Source organism: Macrobrachium rosenbergii, chromosome 32, assembly GCF_040412425.1.
Source record: "Macrobrachium rosenbergii isolate ZJJX-2024 chromosome 32, ASM4041242v1, whole genome shotgun sequence".
Taxonomy (NCBI): domain Eukaryota; kingdom Metazoa; phylum Arthropoda; class Malacostraca; order Decapoda; family Palaemonidae; genus Macrobrachium; species Macrobrachium rosenbergii.
In genome coordinates this window covers 11,157,357-11,171,631 of record NC_089772.1, presented here as the reverse complement: position 1 = coordinate 11,171,631, position 14,275 = coordinate 11,157,357, and the positions used below count along the sequence as shown (strand labels likewise).

Genomic DNA, 14,275 nt, shown 5'->3' with positions numbered 1-14,275 from the left:
TTGCAGCCCTCTAGCCTCAGCAGCTTTTAGATCTGAGGGCGGACAGACAAATAAATTCTCAATAGTTTTCTTTACAGAAAACTTAAAAACCAATTTGCAGCCCTCTAGCCCCAACAGTTTTTAGATCTGAGGTCGGACAGACAAATAGAATTCTCAATAGTTTTCTTTTACAGAAAACTTAAAAACCAATTTGCAGCCCTCTAGCCTCAGCAGTTTTTAGATCTGAGGGCGGACAGACAAATAGAATTCTCAATAGTTTTCTTTTACAGAAAACTTAAAAACCAATTTGCAGCCCTCTAGCCTCAGCAGCTTTTAGATCTGAGGGCGGACAGACAAATAGCGTTCTCAATAGTTTTCTTTTACAGAAAACTTAAAAACCAATTTGCAGCCCTCTAGCCTCAGCAGCTTTTAGATCTGAGGGCGGACAGACAAATAGAATTCTCAATATTTTTCTTTTACAGAAAACTTAAAACCAATTTGCAGCCCTCTAGCCCCAGCAGTTTTTAGATCTGAGGTCGGCCAGACAAATAGAATTCAGTTTTCTTTACAGAAAACTTAAAAACCAATTTGCAGCCCTCTAGCTCCAACAGTTTTTAGATCTGAGGTCGGACAGACAAATTTTCAATAGTTTTACAGAAAACTTAAAAACCAATTTGCAGCCCTCTAGCCTCAGCAGTTTTTAGATCTGCGGCGGACAGACAAATAGAATTCTCAAGTTTTCTTTACAGAAAACTTATAAACCAATTTGCAGCCCTCTAGCCTCAGCAGTTTTTAGATCTGCGGCGGACAGACAAATAGAATTCTCAATAGTTTTCTTTTACAGAAAACTTATAAACCAATTTGCAGCCCTCTAGCCTCAGCAGTTTTTAGATCTGAGGGCGGACAGACAAATAGCATTCTCGATAGTTTTCTTTTACAGAAAACTTATAAACCAATTTGCAGCCCTCTAGCCTCAGCAGTCTTTAGATCTGAGGTCGGACAGACAAATAGAATTCTCAACAGTTTTCTTTTACAGAAAACTTAAAACCAATTTGCAGCCCTCTAGCCTCAGCAGTTTTTAGATCTGCGGCGACAGACAAATAGAATTCTCAATAGTTTTCTTTTACAGAAAACTTATAAACCAATTTGCAGCCCTCTAGCCTCAGCAGTCTTTAGATCTGCGGCGGACAGACAAATAGAATTCTCAATAGTTTTCTTTTACAGAAAACTTAAAAACCAATTTGCAGCCCTCTAGCCTCAGCAGTTTTTAGATCTGCGGCGGACAGACAAATAGAATTCTCAATAGTTTTCTTTTACAGAAAACTTATAAACCAATTTGCAGCCCTCTAGCCTCAGCAGTCTTTAGATCTGAGGTCGGACAGACAAATAGAATTCTCAACAGTTTTCTTTTACAGAAAACTTAAAAACCAATTTGCAGCCCTCTAGCCTCAGCAGTTTTTAGATCTGCGGCGGACAGACAAATAGAATTCTCAATAGTTTTCTTTTACAGAAAACTTATAAACCAATTTGCAGCCCTCTAGCCTCAGCAGTCTTTAGATCTGAGGTCGGACAGACAAATAGAATTCTCAACAGTTTTCTTTTACAGAAAACTTATAAACCAATTTGCAGCCCTCTAGCCTCAGCAGTCTTTAGATCTGAGGTCGGACAGACAAATAGAATTCTCAACAGTTTTCTTTTACAGAAAACTTAAAAACCACACGATCCTCACCACCAAACAATGAAAGACACAAGTGTCGCCAAGACGGAGACGAACACGTGAGAGGCGTTGCATCTTCTCTTCTCCTCTCCTTATCCGAAACTTCCCAGAACGCGAACCCCGTCAGATTTCTACATGGAAACGGTACGAATTTTCAAGAGCAAGGAAGGGTACGGGGCTGAGCCGTCTGGAGGGAACGCCTCTTCGGAATACGGTTACGCAACTTGGGTCGGGTGGAAATACTGTAGACCTCGAGGGGGTTACGATCCAACAGACAAAAACTGTCCTATTCGACAACAAGGGTACGGAATCGAGTATTGAACGGATTTTAAGAATAGGGTAAAAAGGCGATTTCAGCGTGGATGTGGCGATGTGTCAAATGAAAAACACGCACGGGAACAAAGGAGGACGTGAGAGAGGGCGAGAAAGTATGAAACACAAGCGGTGGGAGGTATGCGAGAGAAGAGAGAGAGGGGAGACCAAAGACGGAAGGGTGAATATGAAAAGGGGAAAGGGAATGGGAACGGAAAAGGAGAAATGAAAAATAAAACAAGTTACAAAAACAAGGGCGATTACACTTAAACTAACGGTCGAGCAAATGAGAGATGGTTTCTGTACCCGACTCAAGGTTGCTTGATACATAATGCATCGTCCTGTATGAGCGCCACGACTCAAAAGCGACCTAAATTTATACTTAGAGAGACACAAAAGCGTCCCCTAAAGAATCTGCTTTATTTATTTCAACTTTAAAGGAACGCAAGCAACCGAGACGACACTTACATGAAGGAAATTCAAGTTAAATCTATTACCAAATAAACTCTGCACTGAACTAATAGATAAAATCATAACTCATAAAAGATTATTAATCTCACGGTTTCCCTCTAACTAAAAGGCATTTTCAACTTATCCAACAAAAATAGTGACACGACGCCTTCCATAAACAGTCGACATCTCGTCATTCTGTGACTCCAGCTCACTTTCTTAGCAAAACCATTGCGAAAACCAAGGTCTCAAAATTAAGGGATTGAGAAACCCTGTACTTTACTTTCCAAGACATTCCCATGACATTCCCTTTAAGAAAAAAATGATTTCGAAACAAGTTACCAACACCGATTTCTCCCACCCAAAAACACAGCAAAATCACAAAGTATGATAAAATTTATGTATGTACTCATATGCAGACACTGGATTACGTTGTAAAACACTTCATGCGATATATATATATATATATATATATATATATATATATATATATATATATGTACATATGTATATATACTGTGTGTGTGTAACTGGAAATTAAATAAAAGAATGAGGCAGAATTAAACCAGCATCCAAGATATTTGGTGTTCCTCGCACAAAACCCCATACTTACGCAATTTTACTAAGGATTCTTAATTTCTCACGTACACACGGAAAACAGTTATAAAACAAACTAATTTAGATGTGAAACGACAACAAGGCGAGAAATACCACACGTTTTTCACACCTGCAAATTACCGTCTCATTACTGGGAGAAATAAATGAGTTCCCAGATCCTTAACATATCTTAACAATACAAATATTATGTAGGCACTCAATGCATTATCCAAGATAATGGTGATTAAACAGTATTTCGAGATATTACAACCTTCCCGTGACGAAATGCCTTCCAGACTTTACAAAAATACAGTGCTAAAAAAATATGGCAAAAAAAAAAAATTGCAAACAAACTATTTCATAGCTTGTAATGCAAGCAAACAACGTTGTAGTTCTGTATTACAGAAAGAAAACTTCTAAATGATTTCAAATACTGTCGGTTGACTTATTTGACCCGTGTCATTAAGTCTAATTGGAACCCCGCTATTTAGACACACTCAGACAATGACGAGATAAATTGACTGCATATCCATCGTTAATCATGTCAACTGTAAATCCCGTATTTTCCACAGACGAAATCTCTTTTGTAAACAATAGATCATTACTAAAAGCTTCCCAACTCTTCTCACCCGACATCATCCAACCATTACCTTTGACCTCGTGAGTGCAAAGAAAAAATTACAGGGACTTTCACTTCTGAAGACATTTACTATGGAAAAAAAACTCATAAAAGCGATCATCTGCTGGTATAATTATGGAAAAAAATAAGAATAGAAAATGAGAACACACGACATAACCTCCACTAATCTTCACGCAAGGTCCGTTGAAAGGAGAGAGAGAGAGAGAGAGAGAGAGAGAGAGAGAGAGAGAGAGATCGCCCTCACCACAGCCATTCGCCATATTGCATCATTACTACTGCAAACATTACATCATTCCCGTCGTCGTCATTCAATGAAAAAAAGTCACTCCACATATTCTTTACAATCACAATCAAAACCCAGCTCCGGTAATAACAAGTGACCAGATATCTGTTCTCCGACAACGGCAATGGCTTCGTCAAATCCAGGACGTCCTCTTTATTTAAAAGGTCACACATACGTACCGCTGAAGATTACAGTTGGCGGATGTAACGTTTGTCGTGAAACTACTGTAGGGAGAAAGGGGCGTCTGAGTGCTTTAAGTACGGGGAATGACGACAGTCTAATAACGACTATTTGCCGAGCAGCTGAGACCATCGCCTTTAATAAGCGTACCACACAAAACGACGAGGGGATTTTGACGAGTTTCTTTACACACGCCTCTACGATTACGTCTGACCGTTTCGAGAGATTCAAGATGTGCTCAAGATATCTAAGCATCGAGCCACACAATGTAAAAATATGTACACAAGACGTACATAAATGTCCATCATTCAAGCAAAACCTTCAACCCCTCTCTCATCAATCTAACACACACACACACACAGGACTGTAAAGTGGGAAAACATATCACCTCACATGTAACTTAAAACAACAACAGGATTTCCGTTGCATTAACGCCCTAAGCAATCTTCTTCATCACAATGTTGGCGAGAAAGTGTTTAGACACTAGGAAACTCTTGACAATGCAAACAGATGACGTACACGCGCAAACCAATCCCAACGGCACAAATTCTCTCTCTCTCTCTCTCTCTCTCTCTCTCTCTCTCTCTCTCTCTCTAACCTGAACATCCTAAACCGCACAGCTTCCCAAAACGAGCGAGACCTCCACGGCGGGGCAAGTAAACACCACTGTTTAGAGTCGTAGTTTCGCTCAGCTGCACCCGTTCCCTTACCTTCTCCACCAGCCCGGACAACTACTTCCCTTCCGTTCGCCCATTCGATATCGTCGTGGCATTGACACCGCCGAAGGGGTCAAGAATTCCCTCCTCCTCCTCCTCCTCATAAAAGCAAGGCGAGGAAGGCCGAGATTGGCATGGCACAATTATAGCCCAGACGGGGGAGAGGTTCGACTTCATCACGCCTGTATAATGCCTTAATTAACAGCGTGAGTCGACAGACGTCTTGAATTCGGAGCCTTGAATATTTTTCCACGTAACCTTAACGTTTTTCTGTCAATTTAAAACGTTTACCCTCGCTTTCGTTTTCTTTGCGCCCTTAACCTACAGTTAATTACGTCGTCATTACCAGATACTCGAAAGTCAACAAAATTCGCCAAGGGCAGCTTGGATCTCTAGGTTAGGGAGAAGGCCTTCCATGGGTAAAAGGAATAAAATTAACTGAACGCCGGCATCTACAAGTTCAACTGCGAATACCAATAAGCAAGTACGCCATTACAACCCAAGGCTTCAGCTGGGGCACAACCAAGCTACAACAAAAATATGAGAATTCATGCGCACGCGTCCACCACTTGGAAGTGCACCCGTACAAAAAACATACGAACAACATCTGACAAACTGTCCGTACGTAGCTTTACTCAACAGCTTAAAAAATTAACGTAAAGATACTTGATATCCTTAAGTACTAAGTAGTTAAGTATATCTTAGTTTAACCAGACCACTGAGCTGAATTAACAGCTCTCCTAGGGGGGCTGGCCCGAAGGATTAGATTTCTTTTACGTGGCTAAGAACCAACTGGTTACCTAGCAATGGGGCCTACAATTTGTGGTGGAATCCGAACCACACCATGACGAGAAATGAACTTCCATCACCAGAAATGAATTCCTCTAATTCTTCACTGGCCGGTCGGAGAGTCGAACGCTGGGCCAACAGCGTGCTAGAAGAACTTACCCTCAAGTACTTACTCACATCTTCAAGACAATGAAAGCTCAGTCTTGGACTTCTCAAGCCTTACTTCGACCCACGCTTTTCGAACACACTTTGGCTCGTCTACAAATAGACTGATTGGAAACCATCAAGCATCAATGTTAACTTCCTTGATGCTAAACATACGCAGTCAACTAGACAAGGACCTTCGGAACTGACACCACCGCCACCTGGCGCGCACCTGCTCTTTTAAGCATTTCTCTCACGTTCTCACTCCATTTATTCAAGTTCACGATTATTACTAGGGATTATTACCTAATGTTAACCCGACAACTGTGCATCAAAATTATCCATTACTAACAAGACAAAATGGGATAAATGTAGGTATCAAATCACATATCCGTTACAGAGGTCAATTTACAACTGACTGATATTTAACAAGTGTACAGGTCATGAATACACATACTATAGTCTAACAGTGTATTTCAAGAACAGGTGCCAACCAACAAACACCTGCACTGAAGGACAGACCTCGCGACTAATACACTTGACCCACGAGAGAGAGAGAGAGAGAGAGAGAGAGAGAGAGAGAGAGAGAGAGAGAGAGAGAGAGAGAGAGAGAGAGAGAAATTTTCCCCTACAAAATATCGAATAGTACTCCACAGGCACAAACGATATGTTTTTAGTTTTCTGTAAAAGAAAACTTTTGAGATGGCTTTGTCTGTCCGTCCGCCCTCAGATCTTAAAAACTACTGAGACTAGAGGGCTGCAAATTGGTTATGTTGATCATCCACCCTCCAATCATCAATCATGCCAAATTGCAGCCCTCTAGCCTCAGTAGCTTTCATTTTATTTAAGGTTAAGGTTAGCCATGGATCGTGCGTCTGGCAGCGCTTTCCGGAGGCGTCGCCGACTCCCCTTCACCTCACCGCATCTGGGAAGCAACTGAGCGCTGCCCGGTCGTAGCTGAGAGTTCCACCCAGCATTATAAACTGTACAGAAAACTCGACTGCGTCGAAGAAACGTCGTAGTATTTTTTACTTATTATTTTTTAAATCTATCACGACATCGATTAGAAATTCCTCGATTAACTGGAATTATGTCCTCGCGTCTCAAGGACAGTTTTCAAGTTTTTCTCTGTTTAGAGGTAAGTAAAAACAGTTCGCAAAAATATTTTCAAAGTGCTAAATAAAAGGGCTGAACACTGAAGGCTTCTTCTATACCGGTTACACAAAATGAGTGGCAATTTCTTCCTTAAATCAAAGGAGGGACTACCCTGCTTCTGCCCAACTACTGAAAATATATTGGATACACTCACATGATGTTTATTTTGTGATACATGGACTTTACTGAATAAATGTAGGCTCCTGAAGAAATCAAAGATGGCCGACCCTACATGTGAATTCGTTTGAAGAAATCAAAGATGGCCGACCTTACACGTGAATTCTTTTGAATCTCTTCCCTCTAGAGAAAGAAAAAAACCTACTCTCCATTCCCTCACGGCATCCAAGTCTATCAATCTCGCCAGTGATACACCATTTCTAAATCAATTTAAGCCATAACACCACATGCAACAGACGTAATCATTTTTTTAACCGTCATGAGTAACAGTTCGTGTTTACCCCACCATATCGAGTAGATTCCAAAAAGTATTCACACACACCTACTGTACATCCACACCTTAGCTCCCAAATGCGACAAACTTTACAGTACCAATGACCAAGAAACTGTCAATGTTTTATAGAGGCAAACGTTGAGAAGAATTTCAGTAACCCTCACTCGACAAAACAGAATGGCCCAGAATTAACTTCCCAGTATATAACGGTGCTCACATTTTAGTTAGAGACAGACAGACAAACATGGAGTTACCTATAAAACAGGCTGTAACTCAGAGCAAGTAGTAGTTTTTAAAGATCAAGGAACATGTACATGAATTGCAAATCGACTATTTCCAAAGAATTTTGAAATCACAGCACAATCCGCTGATGAAACTTCCTCTCTTACGCAATAGTCACTATTATTATTATCATTATTATACTGTATTTAATGTGTGTGTATTTATATATATATATATATATATATATATATATATATATATATATATATATATATATATATATAATATATATAAATAAATTATATATATTCAAAATAAACCCCTATTCATATGGAAAAAGCCTTCAAGGGCCATTGATTTGAAATTCATTTGAAATGGTATTCAAATTCAAGCTTCTAAAGAATATGGTATTCATTTTTAAAGAATATGGTATTCAAATTCAAGCGAATATGGTATTCAAATTCAAGGAATATGGTAACCATTTTTAAGAAGGTAAAGAAGACGACAGGAAATGCAGAAAGAAGGAATGGAATGTATGATTTAGGTCAAAGGTCAAGTGCTAGCTAGAAACAACCACTGCCCCTCTGTTTATTCCTTAAAAAAATTCTTCAAAAAATTATTCGTCTTGGTGCCTTCTCGTATTTTGAGGCGTCAGGCTGGTTTTGTTGGACTACAACAATTTTTTTTTTTATTTGTACATTTCACCTAATTTAAATTCTTTCTAAAAGTGTCATCCTCTTTGTGCTGATTTAAATTTTCTTAATTTCTTTAATCCTGATGACGAAGATAACGGAGCTATGCTCTGGAACTTGGGCGTAGAATAAAATGTGAGAATATATCACCCACATTTCGTCATTCTTCTATATATATATATATATATATATATATATATATATATATATATATATATATATATATATATATATATATATATATATATATATATATATATATATATGTATATATATATATATGTAAATATATTTTATATATAAAATATATATACGATATATATATACAAATATATATATATAATATATACACACAATGAGAGAGAGAGAGAGAGAGAGAGAGAGAGAGAGAGAGAGAGAGAGAGAGAGAGAGAGAGACTCAAATTGTCTGCACTGTTCTTGACAACATCCGGGAAGCTGTCTCCTAAGCAGGGTTTCAAATAAGAGAGAGAGAGAGAGAGAGAGAGAGAGAGAGAGAGAGAGAGAGAGAGAGAGAGAGAGACCTTCAAACGGGTTACAGAGCCGGGAATTAAGAAGTGACCTCCTACCTGGTTACCATGGCGACGGGAAAACTCGTGTGGAGACGCGTCGCCATGTCAACTGCAATAGCTGACCTCGAGTCGATGGAACAAAAAAAAGTGTGTGCCGGTCTGCTTCCCCCATCACCAACACCAACACCATCACCACCTCCACGAGGAGGAATCCAGGTGAGATAATCAATGTCGGAAGGGAAAATATTTACAAAAGACCCAAGGAAGAAGGCTGAGCCTTTATCCGTATACAATTCTCAAAGCGTGGCTGGGACTAGGAAGAACGGCAGCCCAGAGTAATCGCGCTGACCACACCTTCACAGAATCAAACCAGGAAGACTGCGAAGAGTAGGAAGACGAAAAAGGAAGCAGGAAGATGATCAAGGAAGGGCACAAAGAAATGTTCAGGCCGACACGAAGATATAAAATCCCCATGAGACGAACGAAAGAGCACGAACACTTATTCCCTGAGATTAGGAAGTTCTATATTTCGTGGGAGAAACATTACGAGAATTAAGCTCCTCCGATATTTATTGAAGAAAAATATACTAACTGATCAGTATGAGGTAGAACACACATTATAATCAAATATAAATATGCATAATGATGGCCTTGTTCTAAAGTAATGGCACAACGATTTACCATACATAAACAACACACAATATATATATATATATATATATATATATATATATATATATATATATATATATATATATATATATATATATATATATATATATATATATATATATATATTAGAGAGAGAGAGAGAGAGAGAGAGAGAGAGAGAGAGAGAGAGAGAGAGAGAGAGAGAGAGAGAGAGAAGAGATAATTAAAGCAAAGCAACTAGCCAATCGACCAAACAGGAAATACCCGTACATTCTTAATATGAAGGCCATTATTGTTCGACCACCTACCAAAGGCGCGCCATGAAAAGTCTGGTCACGAAGAGTATGACACATCCTCCCATTAAAAATGGGTATCGTTTACATCCACAAACAAAGGGCCAATTTTAGACACTACCAGAATTAGAAGTTAGAATGTGGATCTGTCAATCATCAGCTCTGGAACTTGAAATCTGTGATTTACTACAAAAACCACGCACGGTTATCGAACTGAAATTATGTGGGGGGTTTTAAATTATAAATAATCCAGTGGCAGATTTCGGTCAGGAAACATATACTTCGTGTGTGTGTGTGTGTGTGTGTGTGTGTGTGTGTGTGTGTGTGTGTGTGTGTGTGTGTGTGTGTGTGCGTGTGTGTAGTCCAAACACACACACATTTATTTACATACACATATATATATTATGACAAATTTTCTGTTAAACCAGAATTCCATAAAATATACCGAGCCCATAAAAACGCCAAATTGCCAAATTGTGGAAAATAAAGGCTATATTTCAAAGACCAAACTATCTCTCTCTCAGGCATATATATATATATATATATATATATATATATATATATATATATATATATATATATATATATATATATATATATATATATATATATATATATATATATATATATATATATATATATATATATATATATATATATATATATATATATATATAAAGTATGTATGTATCTATCTATATCTGTCTATCTATCTATCTATCTATCTATATCTATAAGACTCTGCCGTCCGTCGAGACGAATCTGACCTTCCGAAAGCGACGGAACTCACCACCAAACATCACAAGACAAAAAACTGCAGTTTTTCCCCGAGCGTCAAAAGAAGAAGAAGAAAAGAGGCGGTAGTTACTCACCTTTCAAAACACCTGTCGACGTTATCGGACATGAGGAGCAACATGCAGAGCTGCTCCAAGGCGATGAGCTGCATGTCCCGCTCCTCCCCCTGGCCCATCTGCAGCCATTCCAGAAGCGTTTCAGGGTCCACGTCAGCCATCATCTGTCGGAGGGAACCAACGATCACACACCGCCCTCTGAAGGAATACAAAGACTGCGTTCCTTAGTCATCTGGTATTATCAAAGTCACCTCTCACAACCTCTCCACCTTTTCAGAACTCTGTGAATCGACATGCTTTAGGTTTTTTGTTAAATTGTCAGATATAAGACATGCAACATGCCAATTTTTTAACCCCAGTGTACAAACATTTATGTGCATTGATTATATGTAGAGGTACATTGCAAGACATTGATTATATGTTGATGTACATTGCAAGACACTGATTATATGTAGAGGTACATTGCAAGACAAGCGTTAATTCAGGGCCAATAAGCATCACATAAACCACAGGTTATACACAACTGTTAAAATGTCAAATACTTGTTTAAAATGTAACCAAACCAGTGCCACAGAACCATGCCCATTCTCTGTGCCCCTGGCAATTACCAGAGTCCATGCAATTGAAAAAAATAAAATACATTACAATTAGAACATTTAATTACCAATTTGTGAAAAAAAGCTTTCTTAAACTAAGATTATTTAAAAGGGCCAAGTACGGCAGTGCCTTATCGATCAAACTTAAAATTGTAACTGTGCCCAAGCTACAATCAAGTGAATGCCTCTTCTACCAGAGAAAGATAACTTCAAATGCCGAACACACAACAAACACTGAAATGAAGAGGGGCTCAAAATGCCCTGAAATAGATTCCTTTTCGAGAGAAGGGTACAGTCCATGGCAAGAACGGGAAGCGAATCCTTAAAGCCTCGCGATCCGTTGATCACCTTTCAAGATCCTCCCGTTGAGAGGAGCTCAAAATCCCCTCGGCACCCAAGGACATGTGCCCTTCGCCCATCCGCATCTGTAGGGTTTGAATGGCGACGCCACGAATTCTCCCGTAATCCCCCACCCTACCTCTGATACACATAACCAGATGTTACCAGGCCGGTCGATTGTTCTCTCTATTTGTTTTCATCAAGAATATTCAGATTTTATTCCACATTTTGCTGAAATGATTCATGCACCCTTGTTACTATTCACGGTTGTGTACCTAGTCCCCGATGCTATTTCACACGCTCGAACTGAAGTCTGTATCTACGTCATTCCAAATAAAATCCTTCAGAAAAAAAAAAATTTTAGTTTTTCCTTTATGTACCTAATACCAAACAATTATTAATTTACGCACAAAAAAGTGGCCATGCATCCTTCCAAATCCTATGAGGTATTACTGTTTCTTTGTGGGGGGGGGAGGGGGATCGGCACACAGTCTTAAAAACTCCTGTGTTGCGCTAAGGAATATTATTATATGCATACAGATATATTTATGTACATTTGTATGGGTGGACGAGAAATTAAAGGCCAGACAACAATCCTCAATAACCCTTATCATCAACAATTCTTTCCAGGACACATTTTGTCAGAATCTTTAACTACTCAACTTTTAAAAAGCTGCTATGTATTAAATAAAATTTGTATATTTACAAACGAACCCTTTGGGCCAGAATGAGAAACATTTTAACTCTGCAGTCTGGTTAAACTGTTTTATAAGTAATAATTGGAGAGAGAGAGAGAGAGAGAGAGAGAGAGAGAGAGAGAGAGAGAGAGAGAGAGAGAGAGAGAGAGTCACAAATTTTGAAAGTAATTTGTATTTTTCCTACCTATCCAAACCCGAGGTCCTTTACAAAAGGAATTCGTTCCAGCTGCGCTGAAGTAAATTCCTACTGTAAAGGACCAGGGGTTTGTATATCGTGTAGGAACAAACCTATACAAAAGAAATTGACACAAAATATTGTAAAAAATAAAATATAACGTTACACAGAATACTGCACGCAATAGAAAGGGCAAAACCCCTAAAGGAAATCAAATTGACGGCTGGGACACCTATACCATCTTCACATCAGCTCTCTAGGTTGTAAGATCTGTCCCCTGCTCATCTCCTCTCAGCATCCGCCCAAGAATGGCCACCCTCAAAGGAAACCCATGTGCGGGTATTGTAAAAAAAAAGACAGGGCATTCCATTGAACAGTGCCGCTTGAAGACTGAGAATTAGCCAGAAACTCGCTCCAAATCCCGAAATGGGACCACGCCAATTTCCTTACGCACTCCGAGGCCAATTTAAATCGTGACTGGGGACGATTAAAACTAAATATACCGCACACACATCGACTTCGCATTCGAGAAAGAATCGTCTTGCATCACATGAGACAAGGGACGGCGCATCATGGACCCCATGAGAGAGAAGAATCGTCTTTACATTGGCTATTACATCAATACAAATTACATTGTAGACATTTACATGGCCTTCATAAAAATTTACATCATTGTAAAACATAAAACATAGATTTACCCTTTAAGAACAATAAAAAAAGTTGTGACAGGTAGAGAGAGAGAGAGAGAGAGAGAGAGAGAGAGAGAGAGAGAGAGAGAGAGAGAGAGAGAGAGAGAGAGAGAAACTTACGCAAACTGGTATGGCTTCTAAATCTAAACATAAAGCAGAAAACATACTGGATAGAAAAGCTGGGAAATTATAGACGTCTAAATAATTTTCATCCGTAGTTTCTTTAAATATCGTTTTCGCATTCCTCCGAGTTCTCACACATCCCTACACACACAATTTACTTGAATCGTCGATGTACTATACCATACTTAAAAACACTTCTTATAAACTTCACTCCAGATAATCCAACAGCCTTCTATCCCTACCATGGGTTTAGAATCTCTTACTAAGAGTATCTATAAACTCAACCCTGGATGGTACCTCGCTTTCACTGAATGTCTTGCGATAAATGAATGGTTTACAGTTTTAACAACAAAACTACACTGAGCACTGAGTGCGGCAATCAGCATGAAAAATACATGAATTCCACGTCATCTATCGATTTCCATTTTTTTTTATACAGTGAAAGTTCATTTCACCACGTACAAACCACCCGGTTATTACACACAGTTAGTCAATCATTGCACAACGCTGGTCAACGCAACGACTTACAACCGCCCACATCAGGCTACATCATTAAACACCCTGGACACGAAATGAAAACAATTAAGCGCAGTAATTGTGCCAACACAGAATGAAGAAATGACAAGATGCCAAGTGCAATAAAGGTTAATTATCAGGCAATAAACGCCGGAGTGTGACCTCAGTGGTATCATCCTTGAGCATTTTTTCAACTTCACCCAGTAGCTCAAGACAATGAAAGGATATCTTATCTGTATCACCAGACGTCCTAACGAGCTTGCAAAACTCCAGTTCCTCGTTGGACGAGTCCGTAGAGTTCTCGGCTAACACTCTGCTAGGCCCGAGTTCGAGTCTCCAGCTGGCCAATGAAGAATTAGAGGAATTTATCTCTGATGACAGAAATTAATTTCTCGGTTTAATGTGGTTCGGATTCCACAATAAGCTGGAGGTCCCGTCGCTAGGTAACCAATTGGTTCTTAGCCACGTAAAATAAGTCTAATCGTTC

The 14,275-nt window shown here is 39.1% G+C and overlaps 1 protein-coding gene across 34 annotated transcripts in view; it reads right to left on the bottom strand.

Annotated features, from left to right (window-relative positions):
- Ufd4 (ubiquitin fusion-degradation 4-like) overlaps positions 1 to 14,275 on the bottom strand; it is a 202,520-nt gene that overhangs the window by 145,128 nt on the left and 43,117 nt on the right. For 29 of the 34 annotated variants that reach the window (XM_067132893.1, XM_067132911.1, XM_067132918.1 and 26 more), the window contains one exon: positions 10,674 to 10,816. In XM_067132893.1, the coding sequence (XP_066988994.1) occupies positions 10,674 to 10,816 (143 nt within the window). Of the gene's footprint in view, positions 1 to 10,673; positions 10,868 to 14,275 lie in introns of all 34 variants that reach the window. The other 5 variants (XM_067132894.1, XM_067132899.1, XM_067132906.1 and 2 more) reach the window with 2 other exon arrangements.